Source organism: Choloepus didactylus, chromosome 5 (assembly GCF_015220235.1).
Source record: "Choloepus didactylus isolate mChoDid1 chromosome 5, mChoDid1.pri, whole genome shotgun sequence".
Taxonomy (NCBI): Eukaryota; Metazoa; Chordata; class Mammalia; order Pilosa; family Megalonychidae; genus Choloepus; species Choloepus didactylus.
Window position 1 is genome coordinate 52,039,472 of NC_051311.1, and position 23,637 is coordinate 52,063,108.

The following is a 23,637-nucleotide window of genomic DNA, read 5'->3' on the forward strand; positions in this document are numbered from 1 at the left end:
CATTTTGGTGAACCACCCTTTCTTTTTCTGGGAAATACCTCATTGTGCAAGTGTCAGAGGGCCACAGGGTTGATGGGGCAACGTGGCATGTGGCCTAGGCTTGGCCAGTTGGACACTCTCCTGGATTTTCAGTCTCAAGGGAGTGATACCATAGGTCAGAGGCAACCAAGGAGTTGAGAAGTCGCTGGGTAGCCCTGTCTGTGGTCGTGCCAGCTGTGACAGCCCCGGCCAACCCTTCCAGTAGCGTGACCCCAGTGGGGTGCTCAGCTGTCCAGCCTCACTTGGCTCTTGACTCTTTTCTGCACCGGAGCTTTCTTGCCCATTCTTTGGACTCTGGTATCCTTCCATTGAATCCCTTTCCTTCTTATGGTAGCCAGAGCTGTTTCCATTACCAGTGCCTGAGAACCTGACCCTGACCTCACGGCATGAGCCTGGGGTCATAGTACAGTTCTATACGTGGAAAGTCAACACTTTAACACCCATTTTTCAGGTAGGCAGTTTTAGGAACCCCATATCCTATTTAGCAAATAAGGGAACTGAGACCTAGGAATATTGTGTGAGTTCTCCAAGGCCTGCAGTTGATTAACTTGTGGAGGACCAGGAAGAGACCCAAGGCCTGAAGGCTCTTGTTTCCAGGAATCTGCTACTTCACCATGCCTCTTGTTTGAGTCAAGGATGAAAGATGTGAAATGTGGCAATTCAGTCATTTTAATGTTGTCTGTGACTTAATAAAAGTTGAGAAACAAAGGATATCAAAGGAAGATTTCTAAAGTTTTAAAATAGTTAACGATCTTAAAATATTGGGAATAAGTAGTCAGTTACTTTTCATTTGCTCTTGGGTGAATACTCTTCTGTGCACAGAGCTTATCCCTGATTGTCCTTTGTATAAGTCCCCAAATCCATTTGAAGCCTAAAACACTGATTTGGGAACAGCAGTTTTTCATCACATGGGAAATGCGACACTTGGACCTGGTTTCAAACTGTAGCTCCTGTGGTTGAACCTGGCCTGGCAATCTCATTTCATTTCTCCAGGCATTCCCCATCTCCCTACTCCTCCAGATCTAATTGATAATTCTCTACTTTCATGGTGCACTCTATCCTACCCTCACCTGCACCCTGTTCTCAGTGGATGTCCTGAACCCAGTTTTTATAGGAAAAAGAATAAACACACATATCCCCTCTGACCACATTTCCCTTAGTTCTGTAAAGTTTACTTGTCTCTGCACTTACCCTCTGGGTCTCTTCTCCAATGGAGGATTAAGTTCCCCTCTGGATCCCATTTCCTTCTTCCTCCTTCTCAGCCACCTGGGCTCATCACTTGTCCATTGCATCTTCCTTCTCTTCTTTCTTCTGGAATGTCCCATCAGCATTGCTCTAGTCCAGTACTTTTCTAAAAAGGTCCATGCACTTGTCTCAGAATCACCCATGTTGGTTGTGTTGGTTCAGAGCAACAACAACAACAAACACCCACAAACACAGCTTCCAGAGCCCCATCCAAACCTCCTGAATGAGAAGCTGAGTTATTTTAGTTTTTATTTTGAAAATATTTTAGACATAAAGAAAAGTTGCAAAAATTCCTGAATTTCCCTCATCCCCTTTAGTTTGAGTTCCCATATTCTAAGCTTCCCCTAATACTAACATCTTAAATGAGTTTAGTACAATTATCAAAACTAAGAATTTAATATTGGTACAATGCTATTAACTAAACTACAGACTTTCTTTGGATTTTGCTGATTTTCCACTTTTTCTGCTCTAGGATCTAATCCAGGACCCCACAGTGCATTTAGTTGTCATTTCTCCCTAGACTCTTCCAGTCTGTGACAGTTCCTTTGTCTTTCTTTGTCTTTCACAACATGGACATTTTTGAGGAGTCACATATTTTATAGTTTATCTGATGTTTTTCTTATAATTCAGGTTTTGCATTTTTTGAATCCGGCATCTTTAGCTCCTCATTGATGCTTATCTATCTTCTAAAAACCCAAATTTACCTTCCCTGGACCCCTTCAGTTGCCAACATATCCCTCCCCTAGCCCTACACAGCTAAACTTCTCAAAAAAGTTATCTCTGTGCATGTGCTGTTACCACGTCTCTGATTCATGCATCAGCCTGTGGCATTCTGGCTTCTGCCACCACGAGACCCAAGAAACCTGTTATCACATCTGGGAGGTACTTTTCATTCATCATTTTCTTGATCTCTCAGGGTCATTTAACACAGGTAACCCTTACCTGATTCCTAAACACTTTTTCAGTTTTCTTGTCACTTACTTTCCTGGTTTCCGCTGCCTTCCTGGCCTCTTTTCACTTTTGCAGTCTTATCTCCAGGCTCATTTATCCATTTGTGTACTTGATATCTCCATATGGATTTCTCTAAAATAAATCTCAGGATTATGCTTCTCATACTTTAATGGGCACACAACTCACCTGGGAATTGTTTGTGAAACGCAGTTTCTGATTCAGTAGGTCTAGATTGGGCCTGAGGTGCTGCGTTTCTAAAACCGTGCCTGGTGATGCTGACTGCCTGGGGACCTCACTGATCACTCTACTCTAAGGTACCGTCAGCTCCACTATTGTGACTGCATAACTGATCTTTCCACATCTCTTCTCACTCCCTATTAATCTGTTCTTCATATTGTGGCAGGGGGGATTTTTTTTAAATGTAATTCTAATTGTGTCATTCTCATGCATTTAAATGCCTTCAACATCGTCCCATGACATTTATGATACTGTTCAGTGTCTTCAACATTGTGGCTTCCAAGCCATGCATGATCTGATCCGCTACCTCCCTTCCAGCCCAGTCAAGAAGCTCTTTATCTTTCCTTTCCTTTCTTTCTAGACATACTGACCTCCTCTGTGTTCTTCATTTGGCTGCATTAGAACTGCTCCCTATCTCCCCACTGGGCTCATATACATCACACATCTTCTGCCCAGGCAGTGCTCCTCAAAGTGCTGGCTTCCAAACTCATTGTTCTAGTTTGCTCAACCCCTTCAGAACAGTGTGGTTTACTTGGTTACACAGTTACAATCTTAAGGCCATAAAGTGTCCAAGGTAACACATCAGCAATCTGGTACCTTCACTGGAGGATGGCCAGTGGTGTCAGGAAAACCTCTGTTAGCTGGGAAGGCATGTGGCTGGTGTCTGCTCCAGAGTTCTGGTTTCAAAATGGCTTCCTCTCAGGACGTTCTCTCTAGGCTGCAGTTCCTCAAAAATGTCACTCTTAGTTGCTCTTGGGTTGTTTGTCCTCACTTAGTTTCTCCAGAGCAAGAGTCTGCTTTCAACGGCCGTCTTCAAACTGTCTCTTGTCTGCATCTACTCTCTCAGCTTCTGTTCATTCTTCAAAGTGTCCCTCTTGGCTGTAGCAAGCTTGCTTCTTCTATCTCATCTTATATAGTGCACTAGTGATTTAATTCAGACCCACCCAATGGGCGGGCCAACACCTCCATGGAAGTTATCCGGTCAGAGTCATCACCCACAGTTGGGTGGGTGCATCTCCATGGAAACACTCAAAGAATTACAATCTAATCAACACTAATAGGTCTGCCCACACAAGATTACATCAAAGATAATGGCGTTTGGGGGGACATAATACATTCAAACTGGCACACTCATGTTTTCCATTTTCAGTCTGAGATGAGATAAGGGGCTTACACTACAGCATGAATCAACCCCTCAGTGAGTGTGCTGTCTAGTCCAGCTGACATATTTTTATGGCATAACCTACTCTCTGAAGGAAGCAGTGCATTGATTTACGTGCTGGCTTAAGCACCTTATCTCACTGCATACCAGTAACAAAAAGCTGTGGACAACACTTTGAGTAAAGGTGGTCTAGGACGTCTTGTCCATTACTCAAACATCTTGCCAACATGCATGGATGCATGTGCACACACACACACACACACACACACACACACACGTCCTCACACCTCCAGGCACATTTGGCTTAAATGTGAAAGGCAAAACCTTAAAACTTCAGAGGACAATATATAGAAAAATACAAGTATGCCTTTTAGAGTAGGGAAGGATTTCTTAAGTCTTCCTTCAAGATACACACAAACACACACATTAATCTCAAACAATAACAGAAGAGATTGATAAAGTTGATTATATTAAAATTGAGAACTGTTCATCAAGACACCATGCCATAGAGAGAATCAAACAACAAGCCCCAAACTGGGAGAAGTTATAACTGACATAGGATTAGTAATCAAAATATATCAAGAATGCCTTTAAATAAGGAGAACCCAAAAGAAAAATGGGCAATAGAGTTGAAAAGATACTAGAAGAGGCAACATGACTGACCAGCAGAAATGGAAAAGGTCTCAGCCTATGATAATCAGGGAAATGCAAACGAAAACCATGAAGTTTCACACCAACCATACTGGCAAAAATGTGAAAGTCTGGGGATATCAAGTATTAGTGCGGATTTGTGGTGATCGAGCTCTTGTATAATGCTGGTAGGAATGCAAATTTGTTCTACTGCTTTGAAATATTATTTGGTGTTACTTAGTAAAGTTGCAGATGAACGTAACCTTTGACCCAGCAATCCTATTCCTACACAGACATACATGCATTATGCCATACACACACACACACACACACACACACACATACACACACACGTACCAGGAGATGAGTAAGAAAGTTAATTTCAGAGATGTTTGTAATAATAAAAATTGGAAATAAATTTTGGTATGTTCATAGGGCGGAATTCATATTGCAGTGGAAATGATTGAGTTTTAGCTACATGTCAAAAAAAAAAAAAAACCATGGATGAGTCTAAAAAACAATGTGGAGTAAAAAAAAAAACAAATTGTCATAGAATACCTGCAGTACAATTCCATTTTGATAAAATTTGAAAATATACAAAGCTGAAGAATATACTCTTTAGGGATACATGCATGTGGTAAGACTATAAAGAAGCAAAGTTATGAAAAATGCATAACTCAAGGCATTGGGACCTCATTGGGAAGGGAAGGTGATGGGAGGGGCATGCAGGGGACTTCAAAGGTAAGAGTAGTGTTCCTTTTTCTTAAACTGAGAGGTGGGCTTTCAGGTGTTCTTTGCATTATCATCTACATGCCTGATATGTATTTTTTATAATTAGTATTTCTTACTGACTTGACATTTGATAATAATAGTAATACCAGCTATTTGGAGGAGGGAGTAATCTGGTAGAGGAGTTGAAAAAAGGAAGGGTGGAAAGAGACTTTTCTAAACCAGGAGAAACATGATGAAGGGAGGGAAATGTGTGACTTTTGTAATGCCATTAAAATCTTCTCAGGACAACTTGAGAACTAGATGAGGAATAAAAGTTGCTGAAGATTTGCTGAATTGGGGTTGTGGTTTAAAATCATCTACTTACTTTTTTTTCTTTTAACTCTTAGAAATTCCAGGAGGTTTGTGTTTAATGGTAGATTATCCATAGGGATTTGGGATGACTTGTGTTTTGAAAACTCCACAATTTATCAAAGGGAAAGAAATAATGATTCCGTTTGGATTTAAAGCTCTTTAGGAATTTTTGACCTGTCTGTCCTGTGGGGTTCCCAGGCCAACTCTCAGAGGATGTTTTCCCAGCACCCATGCCTATAGCTGTAAGCTGTTACCAGGCAGTCAGTGTGGACCAAAAGACATGACTTTGCATAGGTTAAACAATTTAGCATCTTTTCAACTCAATTATAAGAAAATATAATTTAGTATGTTTTTCAGCTTAATTTCTTCACCAACAGTTTTCCTTAAATGGACTGATTTGGCTAAACATGGTGGTGTGAAAGCATATCCAACTGCTGAGAATGTATGAACCTGCCGTTCTAGGCTGGCTAATAGCCCCTGAGTGCTAGTTGGAGCAAGTCAGCTTAAACTCTTTGAGCCTGATTTGCAGCATGAAGGGATTGGCCTGCATCTTCAGGGATCCATCTGGCTTGAAGATTCGTAATTCCATGCTTGACTCCTTTATTTAGGAAGGATTTCCAGATAGAAAAGTATGACTTCAATTTAAAAAGTAAATGAAAACACCAGATTATCTTGCTTGTGTGAGTCTAAGTCAGGCACGTTTCTAGATATAGTTAGACATCTTCCTCACTAATCTTTAATGGCTACAAATCAGCATGGGGTCGTGGAAAGGGCAAAGGGGGCAATTCCTGCTTTTATTTACAGCATGGCAGAGCCTAGCATAGGTCAAGACACATTGTAGCCCCCAATAAATGCATGTTCTGCAGTCTAAATGAGATCCAGTACCTCAACACTGATGACGTGAAGTATGCTGGGAGACCTGCCGCTTTGGCACCACCTGGGGCCGTGCTGAAGCTCAGTGCCCATCCTAACCTGCTGAGGCACCTACATTTTAGCAAGATCCCCAAAGCTTGAGGAGCACCTGTCACTCCAACCCCTTTCTCTTTCGTCAAAGAGAGAACTTTTCACGCTCTTGTGAACTAACGCTTTAGAGCTTGAAAATTGATCTCTAGGGCTTGAAATTAGAGTCCCTGAAGCCTTTTTATGCTTTGAGAGAGACTCACTCGGGTTTCTAACCTCTTCCTGAATTAAGTACAAAGATTTCCCTATGGCATTTCAGCTGCTGGCTCTTCAGAGCTTGTTTTTCTCCCCTGGGACTTGGCCAAAAGAAGAAAAAAAATCACAGCTTGGCACTCCCTCATTTTCTTAATACGGTGTTTTTAGTGCTGTACTTTTCTAGTCAGGAGAATTTTTCTTCCCTTTGACCGCTTTGCCCTCCCAGTTCCCTGCCTTTGAAGGCAGAATTGACTTAATTGTAATTTGCATCAGATACCTGGGATCATAAATTAGCCACTAAATGTTGCTTTTGTTTGCTGTTTTATCTCTTGCAGACTACCAATTCACTTACAGATCTGTTTCTGATTCATTTTAAAAGGGATCTTGATCCTTTTCGGACCTTATATTTCAGAATAAATTATATCATAGCAGAGTTTTTAAACCGAGACATAAAATTATTTCTCTTTGGGAAAACTTTCAATTCTATATGCTATATCATTTGACAGATTTGTGATATTATTAATTCTTAAATTTATAACCTTTTAACCTTTGATATAGAAAAGAACAGCTGCTACTTTACTGCAGTTGTAATAAATATTATGTTTACTTTTACCCATGCTTGGAATGTGACAGGTAAATAATAAAAGCACTTAGGCAAGAAATCCCAGAGCAAGGTCATATGGAAGATCACAAATGCCTGATAGTATTGCTAAGAAACAACTTAAAATCTCTGTTTCAGAAATGGCTTCTTTTATTGTTTGTTCTTTTTTACACGTCATATTACATTGAAAGGAGTATAACCCTTTAAAGTAAGCAGTTTATATCTGGTGTAATTTTGTGATTTTCCGATACTAAGGGAACCAGCTAAAATATTTTATCTGTAAGACTAAATATTATTTATAAATTTTAATAAACACAGACAAGATATATTCACAGAATATTGTCTTAACTCTTGATTCCTTCCATCTCAGCTAGTAAGCCACAATACCTCTGAATGTGTCTCTTTCAGCTTCTGTACAATTGTAATCAACTATTTTAATTCTGTGCTGTCTTTTGTAACCTCACAAATTCGGTATTATTGTTCATTGGTACCATCAAAATATGCTTAGATTTAACAATATTTTAAGTCACTTATTTACTCTCTATTCCTTTTCAGAGCTTCTTTCTGGGATCATTTTCCTTCTTCTTGAAATATATTCTGATTAGAAGCTGCTTTACTAAGGGTCTTCTGTTTGCATAATTAGTTTTTGTTTGTCAGGAAATGTTTTTGTTTTACACATGTTCTTGATAGGTAAGTTTGCTGGCTATTAATACCCAAGGTGTCATATATTTTCTCCCAGCACTTTGAAGATTTCACTACATTGTCATCTGGTTTCTATTGTTGCCGTGAAATAGTTGTTGGTTTAGTTGCCATTTGTTTTTCTCTGACTGCTTTTAATATTTTTCTTTTGTCTTTGGTGTTTTATGGTGTCCTTATAATGTGTATAGATATACGTTCTTTTAATTTACCCTGCTTGGGGTTTGTTGGTCTTCCAGAACTGAAGGATTCATGTCTCTTATTAATTTTGGAAAATTCTCAGCACTGCCTTATGGATATTGTCTCTACCCTATGCCATTAGACTTCTTTCTAAAGTTTTGATCAAATATTTGAACTGTTTCGTTCTATCTTCCATGTCTCTTAATTTCTCTTTTTATTATTCTCATTGCTTTGTCTCTCTCTGTCCCATTCAGAGTAATTTCTTCAGATCAGTCCTTGAGTTCACTAAATCTCTTTTCACCTATGTCTACATTGCTCTTTTATTTGTCTACTGAATTTGTAATTTTAATTATCATACTTTTTCATTTTTAAATGTTCTTTTTAGTTCTTTTCAACATCTTTCTGACCATTTTTATAGTATCTTGCTCCTTACTCATGTTTTCAGTCCCCTCTTTATTGTTTTAAATGAATTAAACCTACTGTAAAAAATGTATCCCATAATTTCAATATCTGAAGTCTTTATAGAGCTGATGCTATTTGGGTTGGTTTCTTTTGATTTTGGTTCATGGTACCTTGTTTTGTAATTTTTAATTCTGTGGCTTATATTTGCTGGAGCTTGTTCAGGTTTGCTAAAGCTGCTGTTAAGCAAAACACCAGAAATGGATTGGCTTTTATAAAAGGGGTTTACTAATTACAAATTTATAGCTCTAAGGCCATAAAAGTGTCCAAACTAAGGCATCCACAAGAGGATACCTTCACGGAAGAATGGCCGATGGCATCCGGAACACCTTTGTCAGCTGGGAATGCATGTGGCTTGTGTCTGCTGGTCCTTTGCTCTCAGGTTGTGTTTCAAAATGGCTTTCTCCAAAATGTCTCTGGGCTTCTGTCTTAGTTCCTCTCTCCCAGCTACTGTACATCCTTGCTTCTTTCTCCCAGGACGTTTCTCTCTAAGCGCATAGGGGTCCTCTCTTAGCTTCTCTGGGGCAAACTCTGAGCTTCATCTCTTAGCTTAGCATCTCCGAACATCCTTCTCTCCGCATGTCAAAGCGTCTCCAATTATCAGCATCTGTATTGGCGCTTGAGCTCTCTTAAGTAATTCAGTGAACTAATCAAGATCCATCCTGAATGGGCAGGGTCCACACCTCCATGGAAATAATTTAATCAAAGGACTCACCCACAATTGGGGGAGTCATGTCTCCATGAAACACTCAATCAAAAGTTTCCAAAAGACTAATAAGACTAATAAGTCTGCCCCCACAAGATTGTATTAAAGAACATAGCTTTTGTGGGGGGCATAATAGATTCAAACCAGCACAGAGCTCTATCTTTGGAAATTCTTTGATGCCTGATTTGAGAGTGTGCTTTTCTGGGAATGATTTATGTTAGTTTTTGACAGACAATGGAGACCCAGTCCACTTTAAATTATAAAGCTTAGTACACAGTGTTTTAGACCATACAAGTAGCATAGACTCCAAACTCATGGGAGACTTTTGGTAAAATATCTGTACAAAGTAAAGCTTGAGACATACCCTCTATATTGCTGTTCTCCTCTGAGGGGTGGATATTTCTCTTTTTGTCTCCACCTTTTGGAGACGGTCTTTAATTGGGCTGTTTACCTTTCCAGGCCCAATGCTTGTCTCCTTCCCCTGTGGCCTAAGCTCCACGCCGTCTGGTCCAGCCTCCCCTCGGCAGTATGTGGCTGTAGTGCCTTATTACCTCCCTGGTCCAGCTCCTGCTCTGTTCCTGTGCTCAGCACATTTCCCTTACTATCTTGCTGGCTTAGCCAGTCTCTTAAAAGGATGTTTTCAAATATTTAGTAAGCATTCTTAGATGCTATGAAGTGGAGGGTTTTAAGATCTCTAGGGTGTGACATTGTAAGAAATAGAATAAAAGGTATTTACTGTTTAAAAATAGAGTGAATCCAAATTTCCCTATCCTATTTCAAGTACTTGTGTCCTGATAGACTGTTTGGATGAAAGGAGTGTGTTCTTTTGAGTGGTGATAGCTGCTCAGACTCCAGCCTGTGCTGCAGTTATAAGTGCCCTATGTCTGGGGCCTTCATCAGGGGTCTGGGCCATCACATGTCCTGCTGCTCTCTAGGCAACATATCTTAATTGTGGGTGGAGACACCTAAATTTATTACATGATAGTGACAACCATCACAAGGATAAAGAATATGAAAATTTGAGAGGATGATAGAAAGGATGATTTTGGCACATTTCAGAGCTTGGTATCATCAGACACCATTTGTTCATTTGTTCATTCATTCTTTCAACAGATGTTTATTGAGCTCCTGGTATATATCATTCACTGTGCTAGGGTAGGCACTAGGGGCACAGTTAAACAAGAAACAGTCCTTGCCCTCAAAGCTCACAGCCTAATGAGCAGACAGTTAATTTCAGAGGGGTGTAGCAAGGGATGTGATAGGTAGAAGTGGGTAGGCTTTAGAGACTCAACTTTGGAGAGCCAGGAAAGGAGGTAGTAGCTGTGCTGTATTCGAAGGACCAGGAGGAATAACCAGGGAGAGAGTCGGAGAAAAAGATTCCAGGCAGAGGGAGAGGCATACACAAAGTCACCGAGACCAGACAGAATTGTGGTAGCTTATTTGGCTGGAGTATAGTTCAGAGGCTTGAGAGGGGGGCAGTGAATGATGAAAGGTGAGCCTGGAGGTAGTCTGGGGCATAAATGTGGAGGGTCTCATAAGCTGTGTCTGAGAATACAACTGGGAAACTGTTGAACTCTCTTACTTGGATAGTGAGTGATGCTGTTCAAGTTGCCATCTCCTTTTCTCTTAAGAGGCAGCCCGTATCACTGACAAGATAAAACACAGGCAGATTCCAGCTCCACCATGGACTCGCTGGGTGTCCTGTAATTGATTTATTTATTTTCTCTGAACCTTTCTTTCATGAGAGACAATGAGCTAGACAAATGTTTGTTGAATGAGTAACTTCTTATGTCTGAAACAAAATGTTAGCCAGTGTAACGATGATTGCGTTGTAACTAACCCAGCTTTTATTTTCTCAATAGATGAGCTCTCTCTGGAACTGCACAATCTTTCTTTATACTCCGTGGAGCTCATGCTGAAGAAAAGCACCATGCACAGCACTGCACATGTGGCCTTAACAGAAACTGCTCCAGAGTCCCAGGAAAGCAGTTTTCTCCATGTCATATCATCTCCATCTGCCACTACTTTTGATACAACCTTTTTTAACCAAGAAAAAATGACCCAAAGTATAGCAGATCATAGCGTCTTTGTGGCAAATTACGTTTCAGTGATGGGTAATGAGGTGGTTATAGATGATGATGAAATGGATAACTTTTTGCCAGATACTCACTGGACCACTTCACGGAAGCTTTCTCCAGTACAATGTATCACAGTCAGCCCACCCAGGTCGCCAAAAGAAACATTAGAAGCTGTGTTAACTCCATCACTACCCATTATTTCTTTACAAGATAAAGAAGAAGCATCAATCGGGCAAAACTCAGTGCAACAACAAACGACATATACTGAATCCCCCAGTCATTTCAACACTTTTGGGTCAAGATTTCCCACTTCCTTGGTCATGATTCCAACTCCTCATAGGAATTTGGTGCTTTATCCTACTGACACACATGGGCGTTTGTCAAGCAGGACTTTGCCAGAGATTGTGACTTCAGTAACAGAGGATATAGAAACACTCCTTTTTAGTTCCCAGTCGTCAGTGCCCCCACAGTTAGGCGATGACAATACGCAACAGCCATTTTTCTCCTCAGGAGAGGTCACGCAGCCTCCAGAGGATGTTTCGGCAACAAGTACAGACCAATTCCCTGATATGACCCCTGCTTTGAGTCAAAGTCTAAAAGAAACCATTTCTCCAAGAACAGGCCCTACCTTAAATATGTCAAACACAGCCCTTGCTTTCAGTAGCAGCACAGATTCTGCTTTGTTTTCAACTCCTCTTGCATTTGTATCCTTTTCTACTCAAACAGCTGATGTTTCATATAATCCCTTTCTTCCCAGCAACTCCAGTGCAACATCAGAACTGCCTGGCAGTTCAGTGGTCCCAAGTCATGCGGATGACACTCATGTCATGAGCCTGCTGTCTTCATTCAGACCGTTTACGTGGTGTGCATCCTGCGGTATTGCTTCACCACGGCAAGTTCTGTCAACAAGCCTCCTAGAGAAGGATGTGGGGTCAGGGGATGGTGCTGAGACCTTGTCCTTTACCAGATCAGAAGCAAGCAGCATCACTCCACTGAGCAGCATAGTAGAGGACTTCTCTGAACTTGAGGAAAATCCTCAAGAATTTAATACACTTTTCCCGTCAAGACCTATAGTTCCACTTTCTTCTAGATCTGTGGGAGTCCCAGAAGTGAGCATTGGTATTTCAGCCAAGATGGAGATGAGTAGTGTTATGACCACACAAGTTTATACTTCCCATGGCCACTCCTCTGTAGCAGGGTCACTGGATACTGCTCCCTATAGCTTTTCCTCTGCTGCTGAAACTCAAGTAATGCCATCCCATGTAACAGCTGCGTTTTCCTCCGTCATGTCCAGTGTTTTCCTTGACTCATCTTTCTCCATCATAGCAAATAAAAACACACCATTGCTGACTATCAGGGACCCGAGTCTTTTTAAGTCTTATAGTTTGACTCCTTCAGGCGAGTCTTTACTCTACTCTGATCAAGGACTTGCTAGATTTTCAGAACACAGAACTGAAAATACTTTGGATTTTGCATCCAGTTTTTTCTCAACTCCACCACTGGAATTCAGCAGCTTGGTGTCTTCATCTTCCGACGTGCTTGCTTATACGTCTACGTCTGTGATGTCGAGTGATTTGTCAACATTCATTTCTCAGACTTCTTCTACATTGGCTGACACATTTGCATTGTCTGACTCGATCAATTTGCAGTCACCTCAGTTTACTGTTCCTAATACCACAAACCATGGATTTTCTCAGCTCTGGCCAAGTTCAGACCTTCTTTTAAATACATTCAGTTTTCTACCTAGTTACCCTGAAATGTCATCACTGTCAAGTTTCCCCTCTGACTCTCTCAAGTTCTCTGATGCATCAACAGTTTCACTGACAGATTCTGAAGCTCATTTTACCTCAACTTTCACTGAAACTACCTCCTATTTTGAATTTTCACTCATCTTCCATGAGTCTACAGTCACCACACTGGTGCCCTCCAGCTCTGAGCATGTTGTTGATGTTTTGATTGATGGAACTCACTTAACATCACAGTTGACTGCTTTTCATATGACACCCGTTTTACCTGAGTCTTCTCTGTTCTCAACTCCTGTACCTACTGATGATATCAGTACTACAAATTATCATGCATCTATCTTATCCTCTTTCTCCAAAATCACTCCTACCACTACAGTACTGATAACTGGTGTGTACCCATCATCAGCATCCTCACTTGTTTCTGAGGTGATCCGCTCACCTGTACTTTCAGAGCCAATATTTATGGGCCCATCATTCGTACCCACAGATTTACCAGTGAACACCTCCGCCGAACTTAGCACATCTAATACCAGCGCTACTACTGTTCATACTGTTGTCACCACCCCGAGCAACAGAACTGAGAGTCACAATCCCCAGGAGAGCAACACTGCCCCTCCCCTGCCATCACTTCATCCGGGAACCACCTCCACTCCCGAAGCAATGCTTGATACTCCAGCACTGATTACCACCAAGCAGCCATCTGTGTGTGATATTACAGTTCCCGATGCCTATTTGATCACAGCTGGTAAGGCCCTGCTGACAGCCACCTCTCGTGGTTGGGGTGATCTTTCTTAGTGCTGGTATGAAATGCTTAGCATCACGGTTAAGAGCGAAGCCTTTGGAATCAGATCATCCCTGGATGATAATCTTCACTCCTCTGCCTACCTCCTGTGAATTCCTTAAGCAGTTATTTAGCCACCCTAAGCCTCAGTTCCCTTATCTGTTAAACAGGGATGATAGTGGCACCTACTTTATTGAGTTATTTTAAAGATTTATATTTTATTTATTTTTTATATTAATTCATATAAAATACCTAACCCAGTGACTGGCACGTAAGAAGTACTCACAAAAATATGATGTATATTAGTTAGTGGTAGCAATAAGAACAAATACAAGATTTAAACGAGTCTTAAAAGTTTTTAGTAGGCTCTTTCTCTCTGTTTCTCATAACCCAGTGGATGCATAGTTGGCGTGGTTAAAACACATAAAACACCTCCATGTTTTGTTCAGATGATGAGTTGGGCAAATCTGTAGGGGCAGCCATTGCAATTTCTTACTGTTTTTATTCTTACTTTTCTTTGAAAGGAGGGGGCACTTTGTCCTTAAATATTCCTATAAATGTCACTTGGTTCCCAAGGAAAGAAAACTGGAGGGACTAAATATCCTCTGAATTCTGTCAAATACTCTCATCTTCTCCCAGATCTGCAGCCTGAGTTCCTGGCCAACCAAGTGGTGCTTCTCCTGTATTCGCATGGCTGCTTTAGCCATATTAAACCAGAGTATAGCTAGTTGATGGCATTTATATATAAGGTACACTTATTTCAAGGTTAATTTCCAGTGACTTGATTAGGATCTTCCAGCTTTTTCTTCATGAGAAATGAATTCTGTTGTAAATGAGGTCTCATGGCCTTAATGTTGATGAGTAGCCTGGCTCTGTGTATTGACTTTGGTGGAGGTGGGGGATGGGGGGATAGAAATGAAGGAAGGGGAAGAAAATGTAAGGAGAAATGGAGGAGGAGCAAAGTGGACTAGGAAGGAGAGGAGGGGGCTCAGGCAGAGGTGAGGAAAGAGAAGAACATGCTTAATCTTTTTTCTTCATCCTGGGTGCGGTGGGCCGTTGATCATCGGCTCACTGAGGTGGGGCTACCACCCTTTGGGGGTGTTGGAAGCAGCTGAAGGCTTTGCTCTCCTTGGCACCCCTCCCCCCACAAAAAGGGGAACAACAGTTCATGTGACAAATAATTGTTGAATAGTCTGTGTGAGGTGCTTTTAGAAGCCTGAAGCATTATACAGGTGAATAAAACACGATTCTGTTTTTCAAGGTGCTCAGAGTCTAGTAGGATTGATGAAGGGCTGTGTTTTCTTGGTGGCTGTCGTAAGAAACCTTAAAGCAGAGTTCTGTAAGAGTGAGTACTTGGGGTGATTAAGGGTTTCAAAGGATGTGAAATTGGAGAGTCACATGCAAGGATGTCATGTATTTTTGTCATCTGGAGATGGAGGGCAAGTGTGCTCCAGGTGGAGGAGTTGGACAAAGTTGGAGGTTGGAAAGTCCAAGGGAATTCACTGCGACTGGTGATTAGATTAGGTAAGAGGAGGAGTAGGAACTATGAACTTTAATCTGCAGGATTAGAGTATTCTGAGGGAGACAAAAAAGAGTTCTTCATGGACATGATACTTGTTTTCCTTCCCACAAAATTATTACAAATTAGCTATAGAATGGTCACTTATAAAGAGCGTATTAAAAGACTTACTGAAAGCTTCTTAGTTGCTAGGATTCTATGATATTTATAGTTTGAATATTGTGTCTTTTAGAATGTTTCTATAAAAATTAGAAATCATTTTAGAAGTATCTAAAAATATATCAGGTGTCATATAGTATGGATTTAAACTTCATATATGGCATATGTTTAATGTCCTTTATTAGGTATCTGTACGTTTTTAACAACTTTTGGGGGGTAATTTTCATCTATTCAGGTGTACGCTTCAACAGTTTTAGTAAATTTACCGAGTTGTACATAAGTATCCGTATTATTATATTGTATTTAAAGTAGGGGAGAAATACCATTTTTTGCTCTCAGTGATACCTTTGATCCAGAGGACGTATCAGCTCATTTCTAGTTCTCATTTAAATTTGACCTCAGTTTCTTTTAGTAATTAGGTTGGTGCAAGAGTCCAGAGACAGGGGGTGACTCCTTGTCCTCTGAAAGAATTCTTTTTTTAAATGGGGCTCTGTAATAAAAGTAAAACCTCTCTTTGTTGATGCACGATGGACTCTTAGGAAGGCACTTTCCCATGTACCACCATGCAGTGGTGAGTCTGCACTTCACCCAGGACCTTCCCAACGCCCTGCCACTTGGGGTCTCCCTCACCTCCTTTTTCTTGGCTCAGAGAAGACACCATTTGAAAGCTGTAAGATGTATGTTTGCTGGTGATCCTTTTTTCCCCAATGATTCATGTGGTCATATCCCAATATTGCCATTTTCTATGTTAGTCAGTTTAGTTAGAGAAGGTGAAGGTTATGGTGGTGGGGTAGTGCTTGGGTCTGGTTCTACCGAGTAATACCTTTAGCTATGTGTAGTCTTTACGATACGTACCGCCTGGTTTCCTCTTTAGAGTTTTTCTGTTTCTCACTTTCTATTCTGTCTCTACTCTCCTCAAATTTAATTCTTAAGACTTTCTTCCTCCTATCCCTTCTTACTCCCTCCCTCCTTCTCTTTTTTCCATTTCATTTCCTTATTTGGCTTCCCTTTAAAAGCTGTGTTCTAGTCTAGTTCACTAGGAGCCCATGCAGGCCATGCAAGTTGGCCGCTGGGGTCACTTAGCAAGTGGCCAGGGGGCTGTGGGTTTCTCTAAAGGCCTCAAGAACTAAAGATGCCCCCCGCCCTTTTGTAATATCACGTCTACTGATCCATAGAAAAGCCTATCAAATGTAACTTAACCATTTGTTTTTTAAAGAATGAAGAATGCAGGGTAATTTTAAAGAATGACAAATGCAGAGTGATTCTCCAGTTTTAAAAATTGAAAACAGGAGATAAAGAACTGAATAATAAATAACATCAAATGTATTCTATTTCTGCATTATGAGAAGTTAATCGAAGAAGAAGGAAAAAATAATAGGGAAAAGAAGGAAGCGGAGAAGTGCTTACTGAACACTGAGAAACAGGCTCACTTGTTAATACAGATTTTTAAACAGAATTTTTTAGATGTGAAAAAAGTTAAACATACCTAGAGTTCTTCAAGAGAAATATTCTATTTGCTTCATAAACTTTTAATACATGGGAATGATGAGAAATTTTTCATTCCTGTTCTTAGTGGTGAAAGCCCATCACTTGATGCTTTGAACATTGGGTGTTGGATACCTCGTTTTATAGAGGAAGATGTCATCTAGTTTTGTTGAGTAACGTCTTAAGGCCTTTTAAAATATTATGCTGAGAGTGTTTAAAGCCTTGTGTTTTGCAACTATGGGTATAACCAAGAGAAAACCTGGTTTTGCTCAGATGAAAATGAGAACTAGATGTTGAATTCTTTAATCTCACTCACCAGGAGCAAAGAAAGTCAAGCACTTTCTTAGCACATTGAGATAACGCTGTGGGCAGTTTACCTTGTAACTTTAAGATCTCCACTGCTGTTCCTCTATAGATAGTTAGGAGCAGTTAGATTCTTAAATTATTTCTTTCCTAATCTGGGCCTTATTTTTAAAAAACAAACAATTTTTGGAGCTGTTAACACACTTTGGTGCAGTTTAGGCTCTGCAGTGTTTGGAAGTGTTATGACTAGGTTATTTATCATGAAACTAAAGTTCATTTGGTGGTTGACTTTAATTTGTAGTGCTGGCCAGAAGAGCTGTGCAGGAGTACATCATTACATCCATCAAAGAAGTGCTTAGGATTCACTTCAACCGTGCAGTGGATCTGAAGGTGAGTTCCTGCGGTGTGGACCTCTAATGTCTAATGCAGCCAGAGCAATGCAAGAGCCCTGTGTTGAAAGCAAATTACAGCAGTTGAATCATTCTCTCTCTGCTCTTCCCTCCCTTCTCCTGGTTAACACCTGCTCATTCTTTGGATCTCTACTCAAATGTCACTTTTTCAGGGAAGTCTTTCCTGATACCAATGAGGTCACCTTTGGTCCATCAGGGAGGATGTATTGGCAGAGTTGGAACACAAAAGGGGCTCTAAGACGGGAAGCGGCAGAATTTGGGGTGATGATCTTAATGATTTTGCTTCCTGTGATTTACCTTAAAGGACTTGGTTTAGACTGAGATTTCAGAGTGAACTTTCTATACATTCAGTGAGGTAGAGAAAGATTTCCAAATCTTTTATACTGGAACTCAAGCTAGTGCCTCCTCTCTTCTGATGAGGGGAGAGCCATGCTTGGGAAAGCCATGCTCTAGCCCTGTGCTGTCCTGTATGACAGCCACAAGCCACGTGTGACTGAGCCCATGAAACGTGGCTTGTTCGAATTGAGACGCGTAGTAAGTGTAAAATACATACCAATTTCAAAGACTTTGTATGAAAAAAAGGAACGCAAAATGTCTCATTAGTAATTTTTCTGTTGATTATATGTTCCAATGATATTTTAGATATATTAGGTTAAATAAAATATATTTAAAATTAATTTCACCTGTTTCTACATTTTTAAATGTGGCTACAAGAAATTTTAACTTGCACATGTGGTCATATTATATCTCTCTTGGACAATGCTGCTCTATAGAATAATTACATTTTTCTGTTCGGTTTAAAAAGCACACATACCTTGAATTCTCCATTCTTGAGTGTGAGTAATTCATTTTTCAACTCATTATTATTTGCTCTTCTTTCTCACTGCCCTGACTCGTGTAATTTTGTGCTGTTATCAGAAGTTTGGCATCTGTATGAAAGGGATTACTGAGATAAAATTTTAATTTTCTATGAAGCACTGTCCCTTCATTTAAAACTGTTTTGTTGTTGTTGTTGTTTTTAACTCCGCACAACTTACTGTAAGTTTGAATTTTAATAATATCAAATGTGATGACAGTTCTTTTCTTTTGTATTTTTTATTTTCATAGGTTTATGAGATATTCCCGGACTTCACTTTTCTGGTTACTTCTGGTCCTTTCATTTATACGGCAATATCAGTTATAAATGTTCTAATAAATAGTAAACTTGTACGTGACCAAACTCCTTTAATCATCTCTGTGAAACCTTCCTTCTTTGTCCCAGATTCCAGGTTCCAAGTTCAAACAGGTGAGACAACTGAGCATGGTTGTTTTGATTTGTAAATAGAATTCTGTTATATTTTTTGTTTTTAAAAATTTGGGGTGGGTTGTTTTCTAAATTCATTATTCAACTTTTAAAAACTTGTTAATTATGAAAAAATTCAAACATATGTAAAAATACACTGAGTATTTTAATGAATCCCCATGTACCCATCGTCTGAATTCAACAGTTTTCAACTCCTTGCCAGTCTTGTTTCATCTACACCTCCATCTTTATCCCCCTCACCCCATATTATTTTGAAGTAGATCTCAGGCTTCATATCTCATCCATAAATATTTCAGCCTATGCCTCTAAAAGAAAGGTACTATTAAATACATACATATATATGTACATATACATCCTAACTGCATACATATCTATCTACAATATCATTATCACACACTGACATTTCTTAATATTTAACTTTTTATTATGGACATTTGCAAGCATATGCAAAAGGAGAGAGAATAATATATTAAGCCCACATATGCCTATCAGTAAGCCTAAAAATGCATCAACATTTTACCAATTTTGTTTCCCTTATCCCAAAAAGATTTTTTTTGAGAAAAGAGTGTTTTAAAGCAACATCAGACATCATGTCATGTCATTCAAAATGCCTAAGAATTCATCTCTGACTGATATGAACTCATTTTTATCAAGAAAGGGTTTTGTTAACTGCCTTTTCTGGGTCAATTGAAAAGATCATGTGTTTTTTTCCCTTTGATTAATAATGTGGTATATTACAATTAATGGATTTTCTTGTGTTGAAGCACCCTTGCATACCTGGGATAAAACAGCTTGATCATGGTATATAATTTTTTTAATATGTTAGTGGATTCGATTTGCAAGTATTTTGTTGAGGATTTTTTCATCTGTATTCATTAGAGAAATTGGTCTGTAATTTTATTTTCTTGAAGTGTGTTTATCTGGCTTTGGTATTAGGGTGATGTTGGCTTCATAGAATTGACTTAGGTACTGTTTCCTCTTCAATTTTTTGGAAGATGTTGAGCAGGATTGGTATTAATTCTTCTTGGAATGATTGGTAGCATTCACCTGTGAAGCCATCTGGTCCTGGGCTGTTCTTTGTTAGGAGGTTTTTGATGACTGATTTAATCTCTTTACTTCTAATTGGTCTATTGAGGTCTTCTGTTTCTTCTGGGGTCAGTGTAGGTTGTTCATGTGTTTCTTCCATTTCATCTAAGTTGTCTTATTTATTGGCATACATTTGTTCATAGTATCCTCTTAAGATCCTTGTTATTTTTCTAGGGTCAATAGTAATGCCCCCCTCTTGTTTCTTATTTTATTTATTTGCATCTTCTCTCTTTTTTTTTTGTTTGTCATTCCACTAAGAATTTGTCAATTTTGTTGATCTTTTCAAAGAACCAACTTTGGTTTTGTTAATTCTCCATTATTTTTTTATTTTCAATTTCATTTATTTCTGCTCTAATCTTTATTTCTTCTGCTTGCTTTGGGATTAGTTTGCTGTTCTTTTTCTTGTTCCTCAGGTGTGCAATTAGGTCTTTGATTTTAGCTCTTTCTTCTTTTATAATGTAGGCATTTGGAGCGATAAATTTCCCTCTCAACACTGCCTTTGCTGCATTTCATAAGTTGTGATATGTTGTGTTCTCATTTTTATTTGTCTTGAGATAAATATTGATTTCTCTTGCAATTTCTTCTTTGACCCACTGAATGTTTAAGAGTATGTTGTTTAACCTCCATATATTTGTGAGTTTTCCAGTTCTCTGCCTGTTATTGATTTCCACCTTTATTTCATTACAGTCAGAGAAATTGCTTCTTATAATTTCAGTTTCTAAAAATTCATTGAGACTTGTTTTGTGATCCAACATTGGTCTATCTTGGAGAATAATCTGTGAGCACTTGAAAAGAATGCATATCCTGCTATTTGAGGGTGCAGTGTTCTATATCTGTCTGTTAGGTCTAGTTCATTTATCATATTATTCAAGTTCTCTGTTTCCTTATTGATCCTCTGACTAGATGTCCTATCTGTTGATGAAAGTGGTTTATGGAAGTCTTCAACTATTATTGTAGCGACGTCTATTTCTCCCTTAAGTTCTACTGGTGTTTGCCTCATGTATTTTGGGGCACCCTGATTAGGTGCGTAAGTACTTATGATAGTTATTTCTTCTTGGTGGATTACCCATTTTATTAATATATAGTGTGCCTCTTTTCTCTTATAGCAGTTTTGCATTTAAAGTCTAATTTGTCTGATATTAGTATGGTTACCCCAGCTTTTTTTTTTGGTTATTGCTTGCTTGGAATATCTTTTTCCAACCTTTCAGTTTCAAACTATCTGTGTCTTTGGGTTTAAGGTAATTCTAGGATGGCAGTTTTTCTCTTTCAGTACTTAGATATATCATGCCACTGCCTTCTCACCTCCATGGTTTCTGATTAGAAATCAGAACCTATTCTTATTGCTGTTCCCTTGTATGTAATGAATCACTTTTCTCTTGCTGCTTTCAGAATTCTCCCTTTATCTTTGGTATCTGTCATTCTGATTAAAATGTGTCTTGGAGTAGGTCTATTAGGATTTGTTCCATTTAGATTGTGTTATGCTTCTTGAATATATATATATCTTTCATAAGAGTTGGGAAATTTTCTGCCATTATTTTCTCAAATATTCTTTCAGTCCCTTTTCCCTTCTCTTCTCCTTCTGGGACACCCATGATGCATATGTTTGGGTGCTTCATGCTGTCATTCAATTCCCTGAGAGCCTGCTCATTTTTTTTTTTCATTTTTTTCTCTATCTGTTCTTCTGTCTGTAAGTTGTCAAATGTCCTGTCTTCTAGTTGCTGATTCTTTCTTCTGCCTATTCAGATTTTCTATTCTATACCTCTAGTGTACTAGTGTATTTTAAATCTCTTAAATTGTGCCTTTCATTCATATAAGTTCTGTTTCTTTTCATACTTTCAAATTCTTCTTTAGGCTCATCCAGTATCATCTTAATATCATTTATCTCTTTAGCCACATTTTCCTTCATCTCCTTGAATTGATTTATGAGATTTGTTTGAACATCTTTGACTAGCTGTTCCAAATTCTGTGTCTCCTCTGACTTTTTAATTTGCTCTTTTGACTTGGCTATATCTTCCTGTTTCTTAGTATGACTTGTAATTTTTGCTGATTTCTAGGCATCTGATTATCTTGATGAATTGTTGATTGGCTTTGCATTAAGGCTCTTTGTTGAAACTTGGTTCAACTTATTCTAGAACTTTTGAATTGCATTGGTTTAACTGATCATATTTATTCAACTTTTTCCATCTGATTCTTGCCCTGGGTATGTGGTACAGTTTTTCAGATTGGTTGGTTTGTGCAATTGTTTCACCCCCAGGAGAAAGCTTCCTTTCCTCTGTTCCTTCTCCTGGGATCTTTGTCTGTTCTACTTGTTTTTGTTTTGGCTCTATAGTTTTATTTATTTATTTTATAGTTTTATTTTATTTATTTATTTTTGCTCTCCTTTCATTGTCTCTAGTTGCTTTTGCCTGAAGGGAAAATTCTAGGAGGACTGTCACCCTGGAAAAGACTTCCCTGAGACAGTATTTCCCAGCCAAAACAGGGCCAGGAGCCCACAAAAGGGGCACAGACCAGTTCTGAAGAGCCCTGGGGAGAGGGTCAGGAAAGATGCCAAAAAGCCTTTTTGTCAGTCCCTGAGGCTGTACTTTCATGGCCTGCCCAGAAGATGGTGCTCTTCAGCAAACTGTTCCTTGCAGTCCTAAGTAGTCTTTAAACCTCTTTCAGCTCTGCCCCTGTTGACGGCAGGGTTGAAACAGTGGCCATAGCAGTTCCTGTCCAGGCTGAGAGCCGGGACCCAGCATTCTAAATTCTCCATTCAAAAACTGTGGTCAATACTTGGCTGCACACCCTTTCCACTGTTCTTAGGAGGGAGGGCTTCCATGTCCCTCTCCATCTGCAGCAGCCTGCAAGGGACCAGACCCAAGGTAGCTCGCTTCAAGGGTGGGGGATGGGCACTGGCCACTGCTGTGGAGTGAGTTATGGTTTTTTACCACAGTTTCTCAGTCTCTTGTTCCCATTCTTCCATGGATGCTGTATAGTCCTCCCCTGGGCTCCAGAGCCTCAGAACAGTTGTTTCAGACAGTTTTTGCCTGTCCACTACCTGTTTTGGGGGGAGGAGTGAGTCTTTTAGCTCCCTAGTCCTCCATCTTCCCCAGGAAACTGCCTGAATTCATTTTTTTTTAACACAACCTCCATGCTATTGTGGAAATTAACAATGATTCTTTTATGTCATCTAATTTCCATGATTACCTTATTTAAATTTCCCTAATCAGGGATAAACATTTTTAAGTTGGTTTGCACACATTGTTTTTCATTGTTATATCACTGAATCGCTTACATTTTTCAACAGTCTCTTCCCCATCCCTACCCTTCCTGGGAGTTTTTCTTCATGCCACTGATTTCTAGGAGAAAATGGGTCATTTGTTCCATAAAATCTCTTACAATCTAGATTTAAGTGATTGCTTCCTTGTGCCATTTAACTTGTTCCTTTCTCCCCTGTAATTTCCATATACTGATGGTTAGATCTCGAGCTGCCCTGTCCAACAGGGTAGTCACTAGCCACATGTGGGTCTTCAAATTTTAATTAATTAAAATTAAATAACATGTAAAAATTCAGTTAGTTTCACTAGCCACATTTCAGGTGCTTAATAGCCACCTGTTACTAGTAGCTATATCATATTGGACAGT

General features: G+C 39.4%; 1 protein-coding gene across 1 annotated transcript in view; it reads left to right on the forward strand.

The window, feature by feature from the left end:
• Positions 1-23,637, forward strand: part of KIAA1549 (KIAA1549 ortholog) — a 173,563-nt gene that overhangs the window by 55,319 nt on the left and 94,607 nt on the right. The window contains exons 2-4 of the mRNA XM_037836064.1: positions 11,007-13,712; positions 17,516-17,604; positions 18,732-18,909. Of these exons, the coding sequence (XP_037691992.1) occupies positions 11,007-13,712; positions 17,516-17,604; positions 18,732-18,909 (2,973 nt within the window). The remainder of the gene's footprint in view (positions 1-11,006; positions 13,713-17,515; positions 17,605-18,731; positions 18,910-23,637) is intronic.